Source organism: Lucilia cuprina, chromosome 6 (assembly GCF_022045245.1).
Source record: "Lucilia cuprina isolate Lc7/37 chromosome 6, ASM2204524v1, whole genome shotgun sequence".
Lineage (NCBI taxonomy): Eukaryota > Metazoa > Arthropoda > Insecta > Diptera > Calliphoridae > Lucilia > Lucilia cuprina.
This window is the reverse complement of record NC_060954.1, coordinates 59,693,255-59,719,139: the sequence shown is the minus strand read 5'-3', so window position 1 is coordinate 59,719,139 and position 25,885 is coordinate 59,693,255. Positions and strand designations below refer to the sequence as shown.

General features: G+C 27.6%; 1 protein-coding gene across 3 annotated transcripts; it reads left to right on the top strand.

Annotated features, from left to right (window-relative positions):
* The first annotated feature begins 255 nt into the window (after nt 1-255).
* LOC111691242 (TGF-beta receptor type-1) lies at nt 256-25,885 on the top strand. Of its 3 annotated transcripts, none has more exons than XM_046954242.1 (8): nt 256-1,434; nt 1,506-1,742; nt 4,458-4,575; nt 4,852-5,057; nt 22,539-22,766; nt 22,851-23,084; nt 23,151-23,674; nt 24,355-25,885. In XM_046954242.1, exons 1-8 carry the CDS (start codon nt 1,287-1,289, stop codon nt 24,535-24,537), a joined length of 1,878 nt encoding a protein of 625 aa, XP_046810198.1. In that variant the 5' UTR covers nt 256-1,286; the 3' UTR covers nt 24,538-25,885. The 3 variants fall into 3 exon arrangements, with proteins under 3 accessions (XP_046810198.1, XP_023309668.2, XP_023309667.2); XM_023453900.2 differs by lacking the exon at nt 4,852-5,057 and adding an exon at nt 12,568-12,701 and having other exon boundaries at nt 257-1,434; XM_023453899.2 differs by lacking the exon at nt 4,852-5,057 and adding an exon at nt 5,671-5,813 and having other exon boundaries at nt 258-1,434.

Genomic DNA, 25,885 nt, shown 5'->3' with positions numbered 1-25,885 from the left:
ATGCGTATAACTCTTGAAACATGTCCACCACTAATGCAACTTTTAATTCTATGATTTCTAATTTAAGTCTTCTTGGTTTTGGAGTTGCAGAACTTTTCAGTTAATAAATATATGTATATGCAATATGGAAAATATCTTGAAAAAATGTATATTTTTTATTTTTTTATCTTTGTAAATAATTATGTATTAAACTTCATAATTATTGTTGGTGATGTAGAAGTGTCAATTTCTAATATGACAGTACAATTAGATAACAACTGGCAACACTGTCAGTACGTCAAAAGCAAAAAATGGCGATTTTTTTCACGACCTCTTGCTCCAATGTTTCGCGATAGTGTATTAAAACTTTTGTATTTTTCTTATAAATTAACAATACAAAAATTGAATATTTTTACAAAAACTAATAGTTAAATATGTGCATTCAAAATATTTCTAAAAATTTCAAGAGTTTAAAAGGATTTCAAGCCTAAAATCACGTGATAAAATTGATGAAAAAATTGCAAAAAACGGTGAAAAATTTTTTTTTTGGACCCACCACAAGTTAAAAAAACTTAAAATCTAAAAAAATGGTGGAGCATGGACAATAATAATAATAAAAAAAGTATAAAAATAAAAAAAGAAATATTTACAAAGAAATTAAATATGCTTAAAAGTAGCAAGAAATGCAAATAGGTGTTTGTGTTGTGTATGTGTGCTTTTTTTTGTTCTTTCTGAACTAAATTGATTTGTGTATGGAAAAATTAATGATAATGATAAAGTAACAACAATGGTTGAATGTAATCCAACCGACCCTTCACCCTTAACTACTACCACAACTACAACAACTACTATTATTAAACGAACAACAAAAGCAGCAGCAGCAACAACAACGACAGCAAAGATATCGTCAATAAAAACGGTACAACAAAAACAAGAGCAATTGCTACGGCTGCCTCCTAACAATATCAAAAATAATAACAACTTCGTAATCATCATTCAATCATTTACGACAAAGATATTTTGTTACCTACAAATATAATAATTTTTATTATTAAACAACATTAAGAACAACAAAAATTACCTATAATAAAAAAAATACTATTTTTAAAATTTGGCATTGTGGCGCGATGTTTCTTTTTCTATTAGTGGTTATTACTGCCAAACATGTTTAAAAGATTATCCTTTTGATGATGTTAAAATGCCTGCTTTTATCAATGTTTACATTTAAATTTAATACTATAAATTATTAAAAATAAATTACAAATATTAATTTGCAAGTAAACTAAACAAAATTAAAAACCAAAAATATGTATACTCTATTGAAAAATAATTTGTTTATTAAAAATGTTTACATTTTTCAAAATATGCGAACTTTTGCTAAATCATTGTTTATTCTTCAAATGTCAGTGTTACTTTATCTTACACTGTGTATGAAAGGAGTAAACTTAGTACAGGGTAAGTGATAAGTATAATAAATTAGTGAAATTTTTAATAATTCAAAAAAAAATATCTTTATTATAATACAGCTGTACCATTAACCACAAATATTTCATTGCGGGATAATACAACTGTTGCTAATTATAATAGCATGTCATCAGAATATGATCACACAAATAGAGATAGTTCTATAGCTGCAGCAGCAACAACAACTACAACAACTACAAAACCGTATGGTATTTTAAATGATTCTTTACCTATGATGCTGGTCTCCCAGGTTACACCAGTCACCACACAAAATAAACCAAAAACAAAGATTCGTGATCGTAAGTCGGTTAAATTTTTTATATTTATTTCACTGAGGGCGAGTTTTATCGATAAAGATAATCTTCATTCTTTGGTTAAACCTGGTTTAATATATGTTTCGTGTTTTTCAGTTATCAGTAAAGTTACTTATTATCTTAGTTTAACTGAGTGTAATTGGCCAATTAAACTCAAGTTATAAGTGAGAAAACACAATTAACAAAAACAATAAAACAATGATTTCGGAAGAACAAAAACTTAATATTTTAAGTAAATTGCATTTTTCTGAATTGTTTTGTTTTATTTATTATTGTTTTAAATGTTTATATAAAATTTTACCAAAATTTTTCATTTTACTAAATTATTGTTTGCAAAAAACAGCTGTTCATTGTTTATGTTTTTGAGTGAAAACTTGGCATTACTAACAAAGTTAACTGAGCTTAAATCTAAAACTGAAAAACACAATTATCGGTTAAAGTCCGCCTAAATTTGTTCCGAGTTTAATCTAACAGCAAGTTAAGCCTAGTTTAACTGAGGAGTAAGAAACCCGTCCTGAATGTTCTTTTACAAGGTTTAGTTTTTTGGCACTTAGGGCGAGTTTTTCTGATAAAGATAATCTTCATTCTTTGGTAAAACCTAATAACAATATTAACAATGATTTCGGAAGAACAAAAACTTAATATTTTAGGTAAATTACAATTTTCTGATTTGTTTTGTTTTATTTATTTATGTTTTAAATGTTTATTTTATATTTTTTCAAAATTTTCCATTTTACAAAAGTATTGTTTGCAAAAAACAGCTGTTCTTTGTTTATGTTTTTGAGTGAAAAGTTGGCAATACTAACAAAGTTAACTGAGCTTAAATCTAAAACTGAAAAACACAATCATCGGTTAAAGTTCGCCTAAATTTGTTCCGAGTTTAATCTAACAGCAAGTTAAGCCTAGTTTAACTGAGGAGTAAGAAACCCGCCCTTAGGGCAGGTTTTTAATACTCAGTTAAACAAGGCTTAAATTGCTGTTAAATGATAACTTGGAACTAGTTTAGGCGGACTTTAACCAATGATTATGTTTTCAGTTAGACCTGGTTCACACTAAGAAACTTTTGTTGACCATCTTTTTCTCTCACACACAAAATTTCTTTCTTTTTCTCTCACACACAAAAATCAAAAGTTTCCCAAAAAAGTTTCCTAGTGTGAACCAGGTCTTATAAATTTAAGATCAATAAACTTTGTTAGTATTGCCAACTTTTCCCTCAAAAACATAAACAATGAACAGCTGTTTATTGCAAATAAAAAAATAAACATTAACAACAATAATAATATTTATAATTCAAGTCAGAAATTTACTATTTTCAAAAAATATTTAGCTTTTCCAAATTCTTTATTTTTTTGTTTTTGTTGATAATATTTACTCACTTATAACTTAGGTTTAATTGGTCAATAAGACCTAGTTCACAATGGGAAACTTTTAATTTTGTGTGTGAGAGAAAAAGATGGTTGATATTTCTTTGTCTTTCTCTCACAAAAATCAAAAGGACGAGATTCTTTCAACTGAGTTAAACTAGGCTTAACTTGCTCTTAGATTAAACTCGGAACAAATTTAGGCGGACTTTAACCGGTAAATGTGTTTTTCAGTTATGAATCTAGGATCAGTTAACTTTGTTAGTATTGCCAACTTTTCAGTTAAAAACATAAACAATTAACAGTTGGCCAATTACACTTAGGGCGAGTTTCTTACTCATCAGTTAAACTAGGCTTAACTTGCTGTTAGATTAAACTTCGAACAAATTAAGGCGGACTTTAACCGATGATTGTGTTTTTCAGTTTTAGATTTAAGCACAGTTAACTTTGTTAGTATTGCCAAGTTTTCACTCAAAAACATAAACAATGAACAGCTGTTTTTTGCAAATAACACTTTTGTAAAATGAAAATTTTTTAAAAAAAATGTTAAATAAACATTTAAAACAATAATTAATGAAACAAAACAAATCAGAATATTGTAATTTACTTACAATATTATGTTTTTGTTCTTCCGAAATCATTCTTTTATCGTTTTTGTTAATTTAGTTTTTTCACTTATAACTTGAGTTTAATTGGCCAATTACACTCAGTTAAACTAAGATAATAAGTAACTTTACTGATAACTAAAAAACACGAAACATATATTAGGTTTAAACAAAGAATGTAGATTATCTTTATCTGTAAAACCCGCCCTAAGATAATAAGTAACTTTACTGTTTACTGAAAAACACAAAACATATATTAAACTAGGTTTAAGCAAAGAATGTAGATTATCTTTATCTGAAAAACCCGTTCTATAAAAATACAAACAATAAATAAAAAATTTAAAAAATTCCGGTTATGTTGGCAGGATTTTATACAGCTCAGTTCTTTATAAAGCCTTCATTGCAAATTTGTTATCGATTAGAGCTTAAATTGAGTTGTTTATTTCCTTTCATATTTCTATTCGAGATTTGAATTTATAGTCTTGTTACAAATCTTACACTTACTCTTAATTAAGTATACTTTTAATCCTGCTGAAGGTAATATAATAAATCTTACACTTACTCTTAATTAAGTATACTTTTAATCCTGCTGAAGGTAATATAATAAATCAGTATCCAATTGAAGTTATAACCCTTACAAACCTTATTAGATATTGTTCATTTTAGATTTTTGCATTTTTATATAAAAAATCTTAAATACTTGTTACTAACTCCACTTTACTCGTTCCCTTTAGGTCCATTAAAATGTCATTGTGACATTTGTAAAGACAACAATTATATATGTGAAACAGATGGCTACTGTTTCACCTCAGTACAAAAAGAAACATCAGGAGCATTAATATTTAGTTACAGGTAAGTTAATGTTTTTATAATTTTCCTTCAATTACAACTTTATAAGAGTTTAATAACAATATAAATATATAAACAACAGTTAAATACTTTTTTTTGATTCGTATTTATTTTATTTTTATTAAAAATTTATTTAAAAATAAAATTATCTTTATATCAAACAACATTTTTTCTGCAAACAACCAATGAAACTACGAATGAACGACTACTAAATAAAACAATATGATTGAAGAGTTATTGAAATTAATATTTAAACTTCTTCTTATATCGCAAAATTAGATGTCTAAATATGTCACAAAGTTTTCCACCCGGTCGTTTTATATGGTGCAACGACGGTCGTAATGGTGGTCCAACAGCCAGACCAGCTGCTAAACATGGTGGTCATGCTTGTTGCAAAAACTATGATTTATGCAATTTAAATTTAAAACCAATAATTCGTTATTACGATTCCCATAATGGGCTACAGCTAAATGATTCAACAAAAGGTGGGCTGCTAATACAAAAGCCAACCGCTTTAAAGTTTGTTTTATACTATTTTTTTTTTGTTATTTTCTTATTCACTGCTCCCTCTTGTTAATTTTCCTTAAAATAAAAGGGACAATGCAAGTATGTCCTGAAAAATGTTTAAACATTTAATTTTTCATATTGAGTACGTTCGTTACAATAATAACAATATAATGTTGATGATAATAAAGCAAAAAAACTAAACAGCAACAAAATTAATTATGTTTGTTTCAACCAAACCAAAAAATAAAAAAACATTTCAATAAAACTAACCAACAGCTTTTGCGTTTTGTATGGACCAAGTTGAATGTTATTTAAAAAGGATAAATTGTTATTTTATAATTAAAAAAAAAACCAAAACATTTTGTATATATTTTTTTAGTTTTTTTTTCCTTTTTTTTAATTTACCTCAAAATACTAACCTTAATAAATAATATATTTCTAGGCCTCTTCATTAGAAGAGCTTTAAAATGTTCTTTTTTTTTAAATATACATAATTTTTTTTTGTTTATTCTAACATGTTTGTTAACTATCTAATCAATTCACCTAAATACCCACTTAATTTCTTGAATGCTCCATATTTTGTTTTGTTAGGTGCCTTGATAAAAAGTACGATCTCCAACGAGAGCCGCTTGAATGTTTGACGACCAAACAAAAACAGAATATTTATAATGTTCAATGTTGTCATGAGGACTTCTGCAATAAAAATGAACTTTTAAAACTCAGTTTTTCCGAAGGTATTTTGCGTTATACAAAAAAAAAAAAACAATCAATCAAACAAAAAACCAATTCAAACAAATTAACAAAGTATCAAACACAATATTCTTTTTAATCAAATCTACTACTGCTATTATTAGACAACAAAACAAAGCATTAATTAGTTTAGTTTTTATTAAATACATAATTTGTTTTTTTTTTATTACTTGTTGTATTTTAAAGAAAACAAAATTGAAATATTTATAACAGGTTTAAAAGCAAAACTTAAAAAAAAAGTTAAAACTAAAGAGTCTGTCTGTCCATGTGTTTTATAAAATTTTGAAAATTTTCTATTTTACAAAATTTGGAGCCAAATTTTATTACAAAATTTACTTTTATTACGTTTGTCTATTAAATATTTAAAAGAAAACAAAAATGAGTTTTTTTACAAGCTTTTAAAAGGGTATTTTTTTGCTATGCTATTGTTTAACATTTACGCCTATTAATCCTGTTATAATTATTTTCAAGAAATTCTTATCAATACTACAGCATTGTTTTACTGATGCTTCATATATATATTTTTTTATAATACAATAATTTTTTTCGGTTTTTCCTAATTATCAAACAATTTGTTTACAAATCTTTCTGTCTTATAATTATGATTATTATAATCTACACATCTACACTTTTTTTTAAACACACTTTTGTATACTTGCACATTGGTTTCTGACAAACAAGCCTCTGCTAATTTCTAACTCAATTGACTAATTTGTTTGGAAATGTTTGTTATATTTAGTTACTATTTATTATATACTACCCCTTATCCAAAGCGCCATCATTATTCCTTCAGTTTGACTACTATCTACTTTATATATACATTTTTTTGTTATTATTATATTTTTGCTTTTTTTTTGAACATTTGCACTGCTCTAGTTTTGAATATTTGAAATATTTAATATTTTGGTAAAAAAACGAATTACTCTTTATATTGTAGTATATTTACTTAATTTTACTTTGTTTTAATAAATTATCTTAATTAGCTAAAATGAATTATCTATCTGATGCATGCAAACAAAGAAATTATCAATAAATCACAAACATTAATACTCACTTAGGGCGGGTTTTTCAGATAAAGATAATCTTCATTCTTTAGTTAAACCTAGTTTAATATATGTTTTGTGTTTTTCAGTAAACAGTAAAGTTACTTATTATCTTAGTTTAACTGAGTGTAATTGACCAATTAAACTCAAGTTAAAAGTAAGAAAACACAATTAACAAAAACAATAAAACAATGATTTCGGAAGAACAAAAACTTAATATTTTATGTAAATTGCAATTTTCTTATTTGTTTTGTTTTATTTGTTATTGTTTTAAATGTTTATTTAACATTTTTCCAAAATTTTCCATTTTACAAAAGTAATGTTTGCAAAAAACAGCTGTTCATTGTTTATGTTTTTAAGTGAAAAGTTGGCAATACTAACAAAGTTAACTGAGCTTAAATCTAAAACTGAAAAACACAATCATCGGTTAAAGTCCGCCTAAATTTGTTTCGAGTTTAATCTAACAGGAAGTTAAGCCTAGTTTAACTGAGGAGTAAGAAACCCGCCCTTAGCAGTGTTAAAGTATGAATGATTCTTTTTAGCATAATTTAAGAGATTTTAATAGAATATTTTATTAAAACTGTTTATAGTTTCTAAAATTTTCTTTTCTTTTAAGGGCGGGTTTCTTACTCCTCAGTTAAACTAGGCTTAACTTGCTGTTAGATTAAACTCGAAACAAATTTAGGCAAACTTTAACCGATAATTGTGTGTTTTCAGTTTTAGATTTAAGCTTAGTTAACTTTGTTAGTATTGCCAACTTTTCACTTAAAAACATAAACAATAAACAGCTGTTTTTTTACAAACATTACTTTTGTAAAATGTAAAAATTTTGCAAAAATATTAAATAAACATTTAAAACAATAATAAATAAAACAAAATAAATAAAAAAATTGCAATTTACTTAAAATATTAAGTTTTTGTTCTTCCGAAATCTTTTTTTTTATTGTTTTTGTTAATTGTGTTTTCTCACTTATAACTTGAGTTTAATTGGACAATTACACTCAGTTAAACTAAGATAATAAGTAACTTTACTGATAACTGAAAAACACGAAACATATATTAAACCAGGTTTAACCAAAGAATGAAGATTATCTTTATCAGAAAAACTCGCCCTAAATTGTTTTTAATTGGTCTTTAACAAATTTACTTTATTTAACTATAAATTATTTGTAATATTTTTTTTTTTTGATTTTTTATAATGTTCCGTTTTATGATTACGCAAAAATGTTTTCTTTTTCAATTCTTATCGATATGTGAGTTTCATATTTTAATATTTGATAAATTTTTATGATTTAAAACAATTTTTATGATTTTTTATCACAATTAAATACTTTTATTTTTTAGTTGAATTGGATAAAATTTGTTTAAAAGAGATATTTTATGCAGCAAATTTTGTGTCAGAGAAGCTAGATATAAGATTTTTGTTTTAAAACCATAGCACTTTTAAAGCTTTTATAAAATCAATTATCTTCTAAATAAAAAAAAAACAAGTGAGAGGTTATAGTCGTGCGATGCCGACCCTACACCAGTATACGAATAATATATGATTTTGTTTTCATAATTAATCACATAGTTAAATTGTACCTTGCCTCTGATATACTTAAGCCATTTATTGTTTAATAAAACTGTGGATATTTAAGTAAAATTTTGATGGGAACTTTTATAAGGGGTTAAGGGGTCAAATGAGACCCTATAATTCTAAAGTTCATTAGGGTCATCAAAACTAGTATAGAACTTGTTTTTGCAACTTTTTGTCTAGATACGAGTATATTAAACATAATTATGAACTTAAAAGCCCTATTTGGCGGGTTCAGCTATATGGGGCCTAGGTGAAATAAAGGACCTTAGGCTTCGTTTAAGGTACACTAGAAGATCATGTACCAAATGTCATTGAATTATCTCCAAACTTGCGACCTGTAGGCTTCGTACCTGGGGCAATACAATATCATGTACCAAATTTCATTGAATTATATTCAAAATTACGACTTTAAGTTTGATTACAAGGTTTACATGGAAAGACAAACAGACAGACGGACGTACGGACATAGCTAAATCGACTCTGAGCCAATTGGTATACTTTAAGGTTGGTATAGGACCCATATTATTGTGCGTTACAAACATCAGCACAAACCCGATATACCCTCCCCACTAAAGTGGTGTACGGTATAAATATTAATGTTTAATCGTAATCGATAACCTGATAGTTTTTTTTATTTATATTTCAAGAATCATGAGAAGTTTTTGTGTAAAGTTTTATATTTGTCCGAAAGTTTTAATATAACTTTTAAAACGCCAAATCGATTATTTTAAAATTTATGTATATATCTTTACGACATGAAGCCATAAATTGTATTGTAAGGTATCAAGGACCTTATTACCAAAGCTTGAAGGAATCATATTGTTGGAATTTTCATCTTGATTTTTATTATTAATTAAATATTCTTTAGACTCCAGTTTGAGTCCCACTTGGGGATACGTTATTTTTAAAATTATAATGATATTTTCTGATATTATTCTTCAGCTATCTGGGTTGTATACAATTAAGTTGTATTGTGCATCAGGACACTGCAATAAACAAGGTAATGAGATTGCAGACAAATTGGCCAGACAAGGGCCAAATCTGGAAAATAATAATAATTGTACAGTGAGGTCGGTGAAACTTCATATCACAAACTACTGTAGATTAAACTCCGATAAGTTCAGGAACTCATTTAAGCAAGCCATATGGCTGAAATTCAATACAAACCAGTATAGAAAAACTATTAGCATTCTTGTGGGCGTGATAACTATCCGCAATAGAAGTATTTTTGGATAATTGGGTCTTTAAAACACAATGTGTGAGGGTAAGATGTAGCTAGGTGTAGTATAAGTGGCATTCTATGTTTTGTCAGGGAATTGGATTCGCTTTTTAGACGTCAGACCTCGTAGAATATCTTTCCAATACTAAAAACAAACTTTCTCTCTGTTTTTTTATATTCTTTATGTTTCTTCTTAAAGGAAACAACAATGGATCCACTTGGGTCTCCGAGTGGATTTACAACCCTTATAAACAAAACTTTATGGGGCATTGCTCTATTAGCGCCTTTATTAGCAAATGGAATTTCTGTAGAATATGCGAGCGTGCGAGGTGCAAGAAGGAATTGGGCTTAGTATGAGCTATAAGTCTAGTGTGAGGGAAAATTGGCTTGGAATAATGAAGATTCCACTTCAATTCCTTTTTGTAGAATATCAAAGGCCTTTGGCCAAAGTTTAATGTAAAGGTAACCAACGTTCTTATTGTGCAGGATAAGTGTAGTGCAAGGAGCTGATAGGCCTTTTAATGGGACTTTCTTCTTTACAATTCCACGACGATTTCATATTATAGAATATCCAAGGTCTTATGGCCAAAGTTTAATGCAAAGGTAACCAACGTACTTATTGTACTGCGACATTCTTCTATTAGGTCCTTTGTAAGCAAATGGGACATGACTATACAGAACTTTTGTATAAAGAACTTCTGTATGCCATGGAAAGATCTGGAGAAATTGTCCTAGAGTTCAGGGTCTTAGGAAAAAATGACTAGGAAATATTTAGATGTAATTTATTAGGATTAATTTTTTTTGGTTAAAGACCATAATGAACATTTAAATCCATTCTTTTGTGATCTCTCACTGATTACTTTCATTCATATATCAACTTTCTAGTTTCTTATTTGAATCATATCCTTACCTAAGATGGCCTAAGATTCGAATTTAAAATTTATGAAAATAATTTCAAAATTTTCAATGTTGCTTCAGAATTTAAAATTTTAAAACCTTACGACATTTATAAAATTTCCAACTTATATTCGAAAAATTTTTAAAGATGCCAACATAATCTTCAAATGATGAGGATTCATACTTATTTATTTGAGAAAAGTTTCATAAACTTTTGCCGTTTCGAGCTTGATAATTTTGCAAATAATTGAAAAATTTTAAGCATATTTTCGAAAATTCGAACTTATATTCGAAAAAAAAATATAAATATGCCAAAATGATCTCCAAATGTTAAGGATTCATAAAAATTTGATTTTATTTTAATTTGAGAGCAATTTCTTAAACTTTTGCCGTTTCGAACTTGATATTTTTGCAAATATTTGACATTTTTTTTTACGTTTTAAAATATTTTTAATGTAGTTTTAGAATATAAACATTTTAAGACATTTTCGAAAATTCGAACTTACGTTCGAAAAAATTTTAAACCTGTAAAAATGATCTCCAAATCATGAGGATTCATAAAAATTTGATTTTATTTCAATTTGAGAGCAATTTCTAAAACTTTTGCCGTTTCGAACTAGATAATTTTGCAAATAATTGAAAAATTTTCATAAAATTTTAATTATTTTAAATGTAGTTTGAGATTATAAACATTTTAAGACATTTTCGAAAATTCGAACTTATGTTCGAAAAAATTTTAAACCGGTTGAAATGATCTCCAAATCATGAGGATTCATAAAAATTTGATTTTAGTTTTATTTAAAGGCAATATCTCTAAAATTTATACATTCGAACTAGATAATTTTGCAAATAATTGAAAAATTTTCATAAAATTTAAATTATTTTAAATGTAGTTTGAGATTATAAACATTTTAAGACATTTACGAAAATTTGAACTTATGTTCGAAAAAATTTTAAACCTGCTAAAATGATCTTCAAATCATGAGGATTCAAATCAAGCAATTTCATAAAATTTTCAAATTTTTCATAAATTTTAAAATATTTTCAATGTAGTTTGGGAATATAAACATTTTAAGAAATTTTCGACGATTCGAAGTTATGTTCGAAAAAATGTTAAAGCTCGAAATCATGAAGATTCATAAAAATTTAATTTTATTTTGATTTGAGAGCAATTTCTTAAAATTTTGTACTTTCGAACTAGATAATTTTTGCAAATAATTGAAATTTTTTTTATAAATTTCAAAATATTTTCAATGTAGTTTGAGAATATAAACATTTTAACATATTTTCTAAAATTCGAACTTATGATAGAAATTTTTTTTAATTTTGTTTTACTTTTATAGAGAAATTTTTCATTGACTTCGGGAATTTTATGAATTTAAAAAATGTTTCTGTAGTAGTAAAGATCAAATTAAGGGAATAAGATGGGTAGGGGAATAATGGCCCTCACTTTGTAAAATGAAACTTATTTAAACAGAAATTGTAATACAAAATTTATTTCTTTTTACAAAATGAGGACTTAAAGTTTTGGACAAATAAAAATATAATACCAAACAACACATGATTATAAAACATACTTTTTAGAACTTGTAATAGAAACAAGACTTTCCTAATGTTACTTTTGCTACGATACAAACAATTGGGAAATTCAAATCTCTAACAATAACTGCCGTTTAGTAACTACAAAAAAAATTTAATTAATTTTATAAAAAATAGTTTTTCTTCTCTAGGGCTGATTTCTTATGTTTTAAATTATGTTTTACTTAATTATTTAACAATTTAAGCTATAACATTAATTGGTTTCTGGTATTTTATTATATCTACTATTGCGCTAGTGTTAAAATATTTTTTTTTTCTAATATTTATTAACTATTTCAATAATATTTTCTTTAATGGGCTACATCTTTTTTTTTTTTGCATAAAAAACTTTTTTTTTTCTTTACTCGAAACTTTAAAATATGTGTATTACGTTATTTATGTGTATTTGCAACTTTAATTAGATGCATGTCTGTAGAAAACCACATACCACCAGATGATCCTGCCTGGTGTCACGAAAGTACCTCAGAATCCTCTGTACAATGTTGCCAAGAAGATTTTTGTAATACAAGAGATAATTATGCGGGTAACCTGCCAGGTGAGACTAACAAACAACAACATCAAAAAAAAAAAAAAAAAAAAAAACTTCTGTTTTTTTTTTTAAATAAATGCTACTACAAATTTAAATTTCAATTCAAAATCAAAAAACTAAATTCAAACAAATCAGTTAAATATATTATACATCAATGATATAAGGAATTCAAAGTTTAGCTGTTAGCACTCATCTCAAATTCACATTTTATATATAAATAAATATATCAAACAATTTTTTTTTATTGTCCATCTATTTAATGAAAGAAATTTATAACCAAAAAAAGATAAATCGCCTCAAAAATTTGTTTATCATAAGTTTCACTACTATATTTAAAAACTCATTGGCAATACTACGGGGTAAAGTTTATATGGAAAACGCTTGAATATTATTCATTTTCAAAATTATTTTTGTAGTTTTTTTTGGAACGTAAAGTGTCGGCAGGTTTTATATAATTTTATATATATTTTATTATTTTTAATTGTTTGTTTTAAAGATGTCTTATGTTGCACAGTGGTATAGGAAAAAAAAAGAGGGAAATAATTCGGTAACTTCTAAACGGTTAATCCGATTTTAATGAAATTTGGTATGCACAAAAAGGAGGTGTTGTCGAGTTTAGGTTTTGAATTTGGACCTTATAGGCCAACTAGGGGCCCGGCGGGGGGTCCTCAAATTAGGACACCTCGGCTATGTTAAATTTTTAAAACGATCTTATTTCTTCGTTTGAGTTCCGATTAAAAAAAATTTCGTATATAGAATCTTCTCATCGAGCACTATAAAAAATGTCGTCGTAGCAGTAAATTATCTCTTATAGTTTAGGAGATATTCGCATTTGAAAATTAAAATTTTAAAATTTTTACCGTCCTTACTTTAGTTTTTTGATAATAGCGGGTCCAAATATTCCCGATTTTCGCCATTTCTTTTTGTTATTCGCTTAACAACAAGTTTATATATCAAGCAGTGAAAGAATTATGTAAAAATCATGACTGAGTCCAAAGTTATAGGCATTTTAATTTAAAAAATTAAAAAAAGGCGATTTTTTGCCATTTTTTTGGAAAAAAGTATCTTTTTCTTTTTAAGTTATCTAAAAAGTTTCTAAGAAGATGTATATAGAATTTATACTTTTTGAAAAGCTGACTTTACATAAAATACGATAAATGAAACAAAACCTAAAAATTTTTGATACCGAGGGGACCAGGTCCATCCAAAAAACCCTATTTTTTTATAGAAAATTCAATTTTGAGCAAAAATTCTCAAATCGCATAGTCGATATCAAATTATAGTGACCTGTTTTATATGACCCAATATGTTCTTAATCATTTTGTAACGGGTTTCGATAACCCCGCCCCTGGTATGGATATAATAGGCAAAAAACCAAAAAATCCCATTTTTGGGATTTTTTAAAACTTTTTGGGAATTCCGGGATTTCTAATAAGAAAATTCGAACTTTTTATTTAATTTTAGATTTTGAGTAAAAAAATCTACCTAACTGTAAAATTTCATCAAAAAATATTCATAAATAAAATTTTTATTGCAATTTGAAAAATTTGTATCTTCGCAAAAACTGAATAAAAAACATTTTTAATTTTTTAAAAAAAAAGTATTCCGCGAATTTTTTAATTTTCAAAAATTATATACAGTTTTGAAAAATAGACAAAATTACCTTTCCATTGATATATAACATGCCTACCTAATGTTTTTTAAGTGACAAATTAATTAGGGAAAACTCAACATCTTTTAGAAAATTTACCTAGCACTATTATTTTCATCCATAACGTTAACTCTTAAATTTGTTACATATATTAAAAAATTTTCAGGTATTATTTTTTAAACTGTAATGATTTTTACCCCTATAGGTCACTTTAATAGGTAGCTTATTAAAGTGACCTATTGAGGAAAAATTCATTACATAAGGATACGTTAGACATATTAGGTAGAATATCATAACCCTTTAAAAAATAATTTAATTTAAGTACCTGTAATTAATATATAAGACAGGTTTATATCTGTTTGTAATTATTTGTAATTTTCTAACCATGGCGATCGTACTAAAAAAAAATGATTTGTGCTCCATTTTATTTGAACACTCTTCAGCTCCTTTTCAAGATAAAGTGAACTTCTTATTGAAATATATTGAAACTGCACATAAAAATAAAGTGGATAAAACTGATATATGTAAAATTGAAAATTTTATAAAATCAGTTGATATAAAACTGAAGAGTGTTCGGTATTCCATTGCTAAATTTCGATCGAAATTTTCTGATTGGCTGGATGAATGTGTAGAAGTTGCTATTTGCGTATCAACTGTTGGTGCTCCCTGTAAGCAGTATGAGGATTTGAGCTCAAAATCTAAGAGGAAAAGGTTATCAACTTCACTAGAAACCTTATCTAACGAAGAAGTTTCGGACACTTTTAAAGCAATGTTAAGAAAAGAAAAACAGCCTTTGGATGCCATAAAAATTGCAAATATTCTTCCAACCGCATCACCAAGACGACTGAAAAGAATTGTAAAGAGTATACCCACACCATCATCTGATACAACGTTCACTGAGGAAGAAGCTATTGCGCTTATGTTGCAGCTGGGATTAAGTCGTGATAACTACATAACGTTAAGAAAGGCGCTATCTGAAAAAGGAGTGGATGTTTTACCATCATATGACAAAATAAATGAAAAGAAGAAAAGCATTATACCACCTCCTATTGAAATAACTGATCGGAAGGCTGTTATTGGACTCGGCGCTCTACTCGAAAATACTGCTTTAAGGATTGCTTCTGACTTTTCTTCAGACCAACTAAAAAAATAAATTCTTGTGATCTTCAACTCATTTGTAAGTGGGGATGTGATGGATTATCAGCACTCTCGGAATATAAACAAATCAACACAAGTGAATCATCTTCCGAGTATAAAAGTGTATTTATGGCATCGCTAGTTCCATTAAGAATTCGAAAGTATGCTGACAGCGATTCTCCATCAACCAGTTTCGATGATATTTGGAAGAATTCGACTCCAGGATCCAAAGCTTTTTGTAGGCCAATAAGCTTTGAGTATATAAAAGAATCCAAAACAACAACGCAAGATTTGATAAATCGTATTGAAGCAGAAATTAAAAACTTGAAACCTATAACAATCGAAATAGAAAATTATTCGTTTAACATGTCCTATGATTTAAAACTTACAATGATTGATGGGAAAGTTGGAAATGCCATTACAGGAACATCATCTACTTGGTACTGCTACATATGTGGTGATAAAAAATCAGAATTTTCGAATATTTCCAAGCAAAGATCAATAAATGAGGAAACATTACAATTTGGAATATCCCCCCTACATGCTCGCATACGATTTCTGGAGTATTCTACAAAAGTTTCTAAATTACTTTTGGAATTATATCCCTGGAAAGAAATGACACCTACAGTTCACAAGATATTATGTCATGGAAAGGTCATCATAGAACATAATATTCTGCCTTTAGGAGAGCTTACAGAAGAACCCCAAGAATCGAGGAATAGAGACTTTAAGCATATTCATCAGTTTAGCTTAAGGAAGTGTTCTAGGCAGTCTCAAAATGAAGATATTTTTAATAATCTGATTCTATCTTCTGATCCTGTTTTATCTACTATAAGGAAACGTTGGATTTGCTACAAAACGTTAGCATTTGAAAATATTCATGAATTTAAAGATTTACTTTATCTTTTAGATATGGACTACTGTGATACCGATTATTTTACAAATTATATTAATTTATAAAAAAAAAATAAATAAAGACTATTTTTATATAAAATAAATACTTGTTAATTTTTTTTTAGGGATAAAGAATAAAAGATTAATCGTAAAAAGTGGCTGTAAAAATTCATAAAAATTTAGGTAGTAAAACATGCCTAACAAATGTATGGATGAAAATAATAGTACTAGGTAAATTCTCTAAAAGATGTTGAGTTTTCCCTAATTAATTTGTCACTTAAAAAACATTAGGTAGGCATGTTATATATCAATGGAAAGGTAATTTTGTCTATTTTTCAAAACTGTATATAATTTTTGAAAATTAAAAAATTCGCGGAATACTTTTTTTTAAAAAATTAAAAAATGTTTTTTATTCAGTTTTTGCGAAGATACAAATTTTTCAAATTGCAATAAAAATTTTATTTATGAATATTTTTTGATGAAATTTTACAGTTAGGTAGATTTTTTTACTCAAAATCTAAAATTAAATAAAAAGTTCGAATTTTCTTATTAGAAATCCCGGAATTCCCAAAAAAGTTTTAAAAATCCCAAAAATGGGATTTTTTGGTTTTTTGCCTATTATATCCATACCAGGGGCGGGGTTATCGAAACCCGTTACAAAATGATTAAGAACATATTGGGTCATATAAAACAGGTCACTATAATTTGATATCGACTATGCGATTTGAGAATTTTTGCTCAAAATTGAATTTTATATAAAAAATAGGGTTTTTTGGATGGACCTGGTCCCCTCGGTATCAAAAATTTTTAGGTTTTGTTTCATTTATCGTATTTTATGTAAAGTCAGCTTTTCAAAAAGTATAAATTCTATATACATCTTCTTAGAAACTTTTTAGATAACTTAAAAAGAAAAAGATACTTTTTTCCCAAAAAAATGGCAAAAAATCGCCTTTTTTTAATTTTTTAAATTAAAATGCCTATAACTTTGGACTCAGTCAGGCGAAAATCGGGAATATTTGGACCCGCTATTATCAAAAAACTAAAGTAAGAACTTGAGTCAAGCGAACTAGGTATGAAGACCGTAAGACGGTTAAAAATTTTAAAATTTTAATTTTCAAATGCGAATATCTCCTAAACTATAAGAGATAATTTACTGCTATGACGACATTTTTTATAGTGCTCGATGAGGAGATTCTATATACGAAATTTTTTTTAAATCGGAACTCAAATGAAGAAATAGGATCGTTTTAAAAATTTAACATAGCCGAGGTGTCCTAATTTGAGGACCCCCCGCCGGGCCCCTGGTTGGCCTATAAGGTCCAAATTCAAAACCTAAACTCGACAACACCTCCTCTTTGTGCATACCAAATTTCATTAAAATCGGATTAACCGTTTAGAAGTTACCGAATTATTTCCCTCTTTTTTTTTTTCCTATACCACTGTGTGTTGTTTTATTTATTTTTTTATATATATATATATCATTTATTGTCATGAATGTTATTTTTTTTAAAGGAATGGGCTGGGAAGTGTATCGTTATACTGCTTCCCCCTTTTGTACAACTTCGTTTATTTGTTAATTGTTTTTATTAAAGGTTTTCTTTCACCCAAAATTGGCTTGAATATTTTTAATGTTTTGCGACGTATATGTTTTATATGGAATTGTAATCATTGTTTGTTTATGGAATACATATCACAGATGTTAAAAGTTAATTTGAATGGGAAATATTTACAGAAATATTATTAAATAATGCAAGTATGTATTTTGAAAAGTTTTTTTTTCATATATATTTATATCGGAATTATTATTAAGAATTAAGTATAATAGTTTTGTTATTGTCTTTTTTTCTCTGAATGGAGATATTCAGATTTGGAAATTTATGGTTATAGAGTTAAATTTATATGGAAATTTCTTTCAAATAATAATGTTTATTTGTATATATGGAAGTATATAAAATAAAGCAGTACGTTTTAAATAAACTATAAGTAGTATATAAGTTAAATTGTAAATTATAAAAAAATCTCAACGAAATCGAAAGCCTTCTTTTTAGCGAGGTTAAAAGATGGATTTTACTTCAAATTCAATGCTAACAATATCAGAAAAATTATTACTTTTGTTAAAAATAGACCGAATAAGACCGGAATGTTATAAAATCTGTTTAAGTACGTCAGAAAGAACTTTCAAGAAATTTCAAAAATATGTTCGAATCATTGTTATATTAAACATTTTATTTTATATTTTTTTTTTATTTTAAGACAATTTCAAAAAATTTTTTAGATAGATAGACAGATAGATAGATAGATAGATAGATAGATAGATAGATAGATAGATAGATAGATAGATAGATAGATAGATAGATAGATATTTAGTTAGTAAGTTAATTTGTTTTTAGTTACTTAGTTAGTTACTTAGTTAGTTATTTAGTTATTACTTTAAGTGGGAATCGAACTCACCACCTCTGCTCTAGCGGGCTAGAAGACTCAGCTCTAACATACCGAAAGTCACATGCGTTTTTTAAAATAATTTCGGAAACTTGTAGTTAAATTTGAATAGATAGATATATAGATAGATAGATAGATAGATAGATAGATAGATAGATAGATAGATAGATAGATAGAGAGATAGATAGATAGATAGATAGATAGATAGATAGATAGATAGATAGATAGATAGATAGATAGATAGATAGATAGAAAGATAGAAAGATATATATTTATTTAGATGGTTGGTTAGATAGTTGGTTAGTATGTTAGTTAGTTTGTATTTTAGTTAGTTACTTAATTAGTTACTTAGTTACTTATTTAGTTACTTAGTTAGTTCGCAAGTTATTTAGTTATTGCTTCAAGTGGGAATCGAACTCACTACGTCTGCTCTAGAGGGCTATAACATTCAGCACTAACGTACCGAAAGTCACATGATTTTTTTTTTAAATAATTTCGGAAACTTGAAATTAAATTTAAAATTTCGAAATAATTCAAACGATTTGAAGCTTTACAAATGTTTTATAAAAATAAATATTTCATTTTTACTAATTTCGAATTAAAAAAATTCATTTCATTAAGATATTTAAAAAATTTCGGTTCATGTTCGTAAAATTTTGAAAGCTATCAAAATTATGTGTAAACCTTTTAAACTAAATCATGGGAACTCAGTAAATTAAATCATGGGAACTCAGTAAATTATGTATAAAATTTAATTTAAAGTAATATTTTATAAATTTTACAAATTTGAGCTTTTAAACATTTGAAAATTTTTTAAAAATATTCATAAATTTTAAATTATTTTCAATGAAATTGAAATATAAGTTGTAAAATATAACTTTTGCTGAAATTCTTGAAAATATTAAATTTCGAACTTATGTTCGAACAAATTTTAAAACTATTAAATTTGTCACAAAATCATTAGGATTTATAAAAATTTAATTTTAGTCTTATTTAAAGCAAATAATTTAAAATTTATCGGTTTCGAAATTAACATTTTTTTTTAAACTTATTCAAATTTTTCCTTGAGGCAAATTATTTAGGGCCTGTTTCTCTAAAAGCGAACGAACAAGTATTTTCTAATTTTATATTGAAAACAACAAATAAATTCGAAAAAATTGTTATTGTTTTCAATATAAAATGAGAAAGAAATGTTCGTTCACATTTAGAGGAACAGGCAGTTAAAATTTTTAAGTTTGAAAATTTCTTTAATTTAGGATATGTTTGAAGATTGAAAATTTAATTCGAATTTAAGTTAGAAATTATAAAAACTGTTTCCAGGGACAATTTTAAAACTTGTTCTAAAATCAACTAGTTCTAGAGCGAATACAAACATAACCACTTCAGATTCAGCATTTCCACGACAATTTGATCTTCGCTCCGGAACAACCCGATTCCCAATCGGTCAACCAAAAGTTTTTTTTTTCCAGGGAAGAACATCCAGTCACAGCCAATCTGTTACAAGAACAACTTGGAACTGGTGGTGTTACCATTACATTTGAAACGCGTTCCTTGGAACATTGTTGTGGTTTTTTAAAACTTTTTAATAGTCTTCAAAAACTAGTTTTTTGAAACTAGTTATAAGGAGTGAGATTGAAAAATTCTTAACACACGTTTTTCATTACATTTTTCAACCAAAGTATTATTTGATTTTTTTTTTGATCAAGTTACCTTTGAAAAACATGTCAGTTATTATGTGTAATATCAATTATATTAATTTTTTTGTTAATCTGATTAAAATGAGTGACCAGAAAAAAGTGCGTACTAAAATTATTAAATATTTTCAACTAAACCCAACTTGGTCTTACAAAAAGTTGGCCAAGCATACAAAGGTCTGCCGTCAAACTGTTTCCAATGTTATTAAACAGTACCGGGAGAACTTGTCAGTTGATAGAAAACCTGGTTCAGATAGAAGGAATGGTCCACATGATGTTTCTAAAGCCAAAAAAATAGAACGCATTTTCAAAAGAGCTCCCAACACATCCGGTAGGAAAGCAGCTCGGTTAGCTCAGTGCTCGGACTATTTGGTACGAAAAGTTAAAGCTAATGCAGGTTTAAAAACATAGAGGCCAAAAACAGAGCACGGAAATTGAAGTCAAGTTTTATAAAAAAATATTCTTGCTGCATAATGGATGACGAAACGTATGTTCTGGCAGATTTTTCGCAACTTCCAGGTCAAAAGTTTTATGTTGCTGATGCTCGAGGAAATGTTGAAGAAAAGTTTAGGACCCAAAAGCAGACAAAATTTCCCAGAAAGTTCTTGGTATGACAAGCAATATGCAGTTGCGGCAAAAGAAGCCAATCATTTGTTACAACGGGCTCTATAAATACCGAAATTTACATCATGGAATGTTTACAAAAAAGGCTGCTTCCATTCATAAGACTTCATAATGTGTCCACTTATTTTTGGCCTGACTTGGCATCCTGTCACTATGGTAAACAAGCCCTTGAGTGGTACAAGAACAATAATGTGGTATTTGTACCAAGAGAGGGAAATCCTCCAAACTGCCCGGAGCTAAGGCCAGTGGAGAGATATTGGGCTCTTGTTAAAAGAGAATTGAAGAGTACAAAAAAGGTGTCCAAAAGTGTGGTAGATTTTAAACGGAGATGGACTACATGTTCGAGCAAAGTGACAGAAAGCACTATAAAAACGTTAATGGAAGGGTTTCCGAAAAGGGTTCAAAATTTCATCACTAGTGATTAAAACTATAAAAATATTTTTTTTTGTAAATTGTAATAATAATTTGAATCAAAAAAAAAAAAAAAAATAAAGCTGTAAGTTTAGTGGTTTCTTTTTTATAAACATATATGTATGTTAAGAATTTTTTTTTTCTCACTCCTTACATTGCTAGTTAAATGAAACTCCTACTAGTTCCGAAACAATAGGTTAAAAAATGTCAAAAAATTTAAAACTTATAACTAGTTCGGAAAGTTACAATTAAGTATCATTAGTCTCAAATTTTATGAAAGGTTTTTAAATCAAACTTTCATACAAAATTTGTTTTCTAAATCTTTCCATTTCCAAATTTCTTAATAATTATTAGGTTTTAAGCTTAAAAAACTTGAAAGAATTGCTTTGTCGATTTATAAGGTTAATGCAGGCTTTTCTACTCGAAATACAATAAGAATTAGGTAAAAAATTAAATTAAAACGTACTGTATGTAGTATGAGAAAAGTATGAATGAGATTGCGTGTAGCGTAATAATGTGAGAGTGAGCGCAAATGTACATAAATACATATTTTTGTTGTCTATACATATTCTAATGTTCTGCATTCTATTTTCTTAAGTATTTGTTTTATATTTAAAACGAGTATATATCACACATAAATGCATTTATTCATTGTTTAAACTTTATTTAATATTGGCTTTTTAATAAACTTTGTTTTGGCTTTATTTAATTATTCATGTTTTCCCAAAATGGAAACTAACCAAATCCACTGTTACTAACCATTCAATTGCACATGCGCACGTTAATTTATTACTTTTTGTTTTCTTTTTGGCTTATAATTTATTTGCATTTTATTGTTTTACACAATATTCATTAATAAAGTTCAAGTTATTGCATGTGTTTATGGCTTCAAAAAAAGTATTGTGGTGGCTTAAAAAAAAACATCAAAATCCTTAAAAAAAAGAATCAAAGCAAATGAAAAAAAGTTATTAAAATAAACTCAAAAATATATAGATTATTTACCGGAGGAGAGTATAAACACTTGGGTGCTGGTCGCCATTATATTTGGAGCAACATTAGCTGCCTGTCTTTCGGTGTTCTTATCATGGTGCTACTGGCAAAAACGCAAACAGGGCAGTCGAGCTCGACCATTTGCTCCTGAAGATTCGGTATATGATCCCATACTGAATGGCAACACTTTACAGGATATAATAGAAATGACAACATCGGGTTCTGGATCAGGTTTGCTAAAACAAGATATATACCTATATCTGTTTCAATATTTAACAAGAATTTCATTACTATCCTTGTGCTCTTGTTTCTTAGCGGGTCTGCCTTTACTCGTACAGCGCTCTATTGCCAGACAGATACAATTGTGTCATGTTATAGGCAAAGGTCGTTTTGGCGAAGTCTGGCGCGGTCGCTGGCGTGGCGAAAATGTGGCTGTGAAAATATTTTCCAGTCGTGAAGAGTGCTCTTGGTTTCGAGAGGCCGAAATTTATCAGACTGTCATGTTGAGACATGAAAATATTTTAGGTTTCATAGCAGCCGATAATAAAGGTATGTCGTTTTATCTTTATTTCAAAAAAGTGAAAAAACCAAGAATCTCTATACCATTCTCTTCAGATAATGGCACTTGGACTCAACTCTGGCTGGTTACCGATTACCATGAAAATGGTTCTCTATTTGATTATTTAACCTCCCATACGGTTGATACCAAAACCATGCTTAGCATGGCTCTATCTATAGCCACTGGTTTGGCTCATCTACACATGGATATTGTGGGCACACGCGGTAAACCTGCAATTGCACATCGTGATTTGAAATCTAAGAATATATTGGTTAAAACCAATCTCACTTGTGCCATTGGTGATTTGGGTTTAGCCGTGAGGCATGTGGAGAAAAATGATTCTGTAGATATACCCTCTACACATAGGGTGGGTACAAAACGCTATATGGCTCCCGAAGTTTTGGATGAAACTATGAATGCCCAACATTTCGATGCTTACAAGAGAGCCGATGTTTATGCATTCGGTTTGATTTTGTGGGAGATAGCGAGACGCTGTAATATGGGTATGATATATGATGAATATCAATTGCCATACTATGATGTAGTGCAGCCGGATCCTAGTATAGAGGAAATGAAAAAGGTATGCAGGGAATTTTATTAAAAAGTTTGTATGAGACTAAACAAGAACTCAACTAGAACTGAACAAGAACTGAACTAGAACTGAACTAGAACTAAACTAGAACTGAACTAGAACTGAACTAGAACTGAACTAGAACTGAACTAGAACTGAACTAGAACTGAACTAGAACTGAACTAGAACTGAACTAGAACTGAACTAGAACTGAACTAGAACTGAACTAGAACTGAACTAGAACTGAACTAGAACTGAACTAGAACTGAACTAGAACTGAACTAGAACTGAACTAGAACTGAACTAGAACTGAACTAGAACTGAACTAGAACTGAACTAGAACTGAACTAGAACTGAACTAGAACTGAACTAGAACTGAACTAGAACTGAACTAGAACTGAACTAGAACTGAACTAGAACTGAACTAGAACTGAACTAGAACTGAACTAGAACTGAACTAGATCTGAACTAGAACTGAACTAGAACTGAACTAGAACTGAACTAGAACTGAACTAGAACTGAACTAGAACTGAACTAGAACTGAACTAGAACTGAACTAGAACTGAACTAGAACTGAACTAGAACTGAACTAGAACTGAACTAGAACTGAACTAGAACTGAACTAGAACTGAACTAAAATTATATTTTGTAACAAATTTAAACAACAAATTTTGTTGTAATATTTACAGGTCGTCTGCATTGATAAAATGCGTCCGAACATTCCTAATCGTTGGCATGCTTCCGAAGTACTACACAGTATGGCGAAAGTGATGAAAGAATGCTGGTATCCAAATCCAGTGGCACGTTTGACTGCTCTTAGAATAAAAAAGACATTATCTAATATAAGTGTAGAAGATAAAGTTAAAAACTGATTGTCAATAAACAATCTAGTGACCATAAATTCATTAAAACCGATTATTTCACCCACAACATTTCCCGTACAAATACATCATCATCCTATTAGCTTATTATAATTATCATTACAACAATAGCAAACATCAGCATTCCTTTCTTCATAACATTAATTACCCCTCATCTCTCGCACTCATTCACTTACTTACTTACCTGCACCAACCCAAACAACTGAATATTTTTATATATTTGTGTGTATGTGTATACATATTAAGAAATTTGTTTTTATTTTTTTCTTCTTTCTGTTGAGCTTTAAATAATAATTATTGATTAATTCCATTAGATTTAACATGTATGTATTGATGTTACAATACAAATGTAACAATCCTTGTATAAAGAAAATGTTTCCTTTTTCATAAGAATTGATAAGTTACTTTGATTTTTTGTTTTATTTGTTTAGTATGTATGTATAACAATTTAAATGTTTAATTTATATTCAAAAATATATGTATGTATGTGTGTACTATACTATTTAATAAGGCAGCTAAATTTAAGATTTTATGTAAAAATTTTACAAAATTATTATTGAAAAGAAAAAACAAAAAAAATCTTCAAGATTATAAAAGGCATTAAAATTAAACAGTTAAGTAAACCTACAAAGAAATTATAAACATAAGTTTTAACTTATTTTGTAGGTGTAACTAATTATTAATAAACTAAATTTATTATTAGAAATAATATTTTTGAATTAAAACTTAAAATAAGTTGCTAATTGTAAATAAGATTTTGAAAGTATAAAAATGCTAACTATAAGTATATGATGGAAAGTATCATATCAGAACAATTTTTGGATTTATTATTAAATAAAAAAAACAAAACAAATATACACAACAGCTTTTAAATCTGTGAACCAAAAATTTTTCTTTGAATCTTACCATTGTTCTTTTATAAAAAAAAAAACAAAAAAAAAAAAGAAAATATGTGAAAAATTAATAAAACCAACTGAAATTAAACCAAACACCTGATTGTGTAAAACCTCCCCCTGTTGTATATACATAAATTTTATAATATTTATAATACAAATTAAATATGTAACAAAAAACAAGATTTACTATATATACTTTACTATTATTATACGTATGTATTTAGTATAAGTTTAACGTTTAAGACTCTTTTTTTTTGTTTCTTTTAAGTGGCAAATTTATATTTTTAGTTTTTGTTTTTTATTTTTAATTTTTTTTTTTGCCTGTAAAATATAAAAACAAAAAAAATCTGTATATTATATACACCTTCCTACCACAAACAAAACACAAAAACAACATACATATTGTATACATTTTCTAAATATAATTATAGTTTTTATATTAA

Bases quoted from the DNA above. Each gene is read 5' to 3' on its own strand.
- LOC111691242 (XM_046954242.1), top strand. From the start codon at position 1,287: ATGTATACTCTATTGAAAAATAATTTGTTTATTAAAAATGTTTACATT. The intron at 1,435-1,505 runs GTAAGTGATAAG...ATTATAATACAG, and splicing joins AGGAGTAAACTTAGTACAGG to CTGTACCATTAACCACAAAT. The intron at 4,576-4,851 runs GTAAGTTAATGT...TCGCAAAATTAG, and splicing joins GCATTAATATTTAGTTACAG to ATGTCTAAATATGTCACAAA.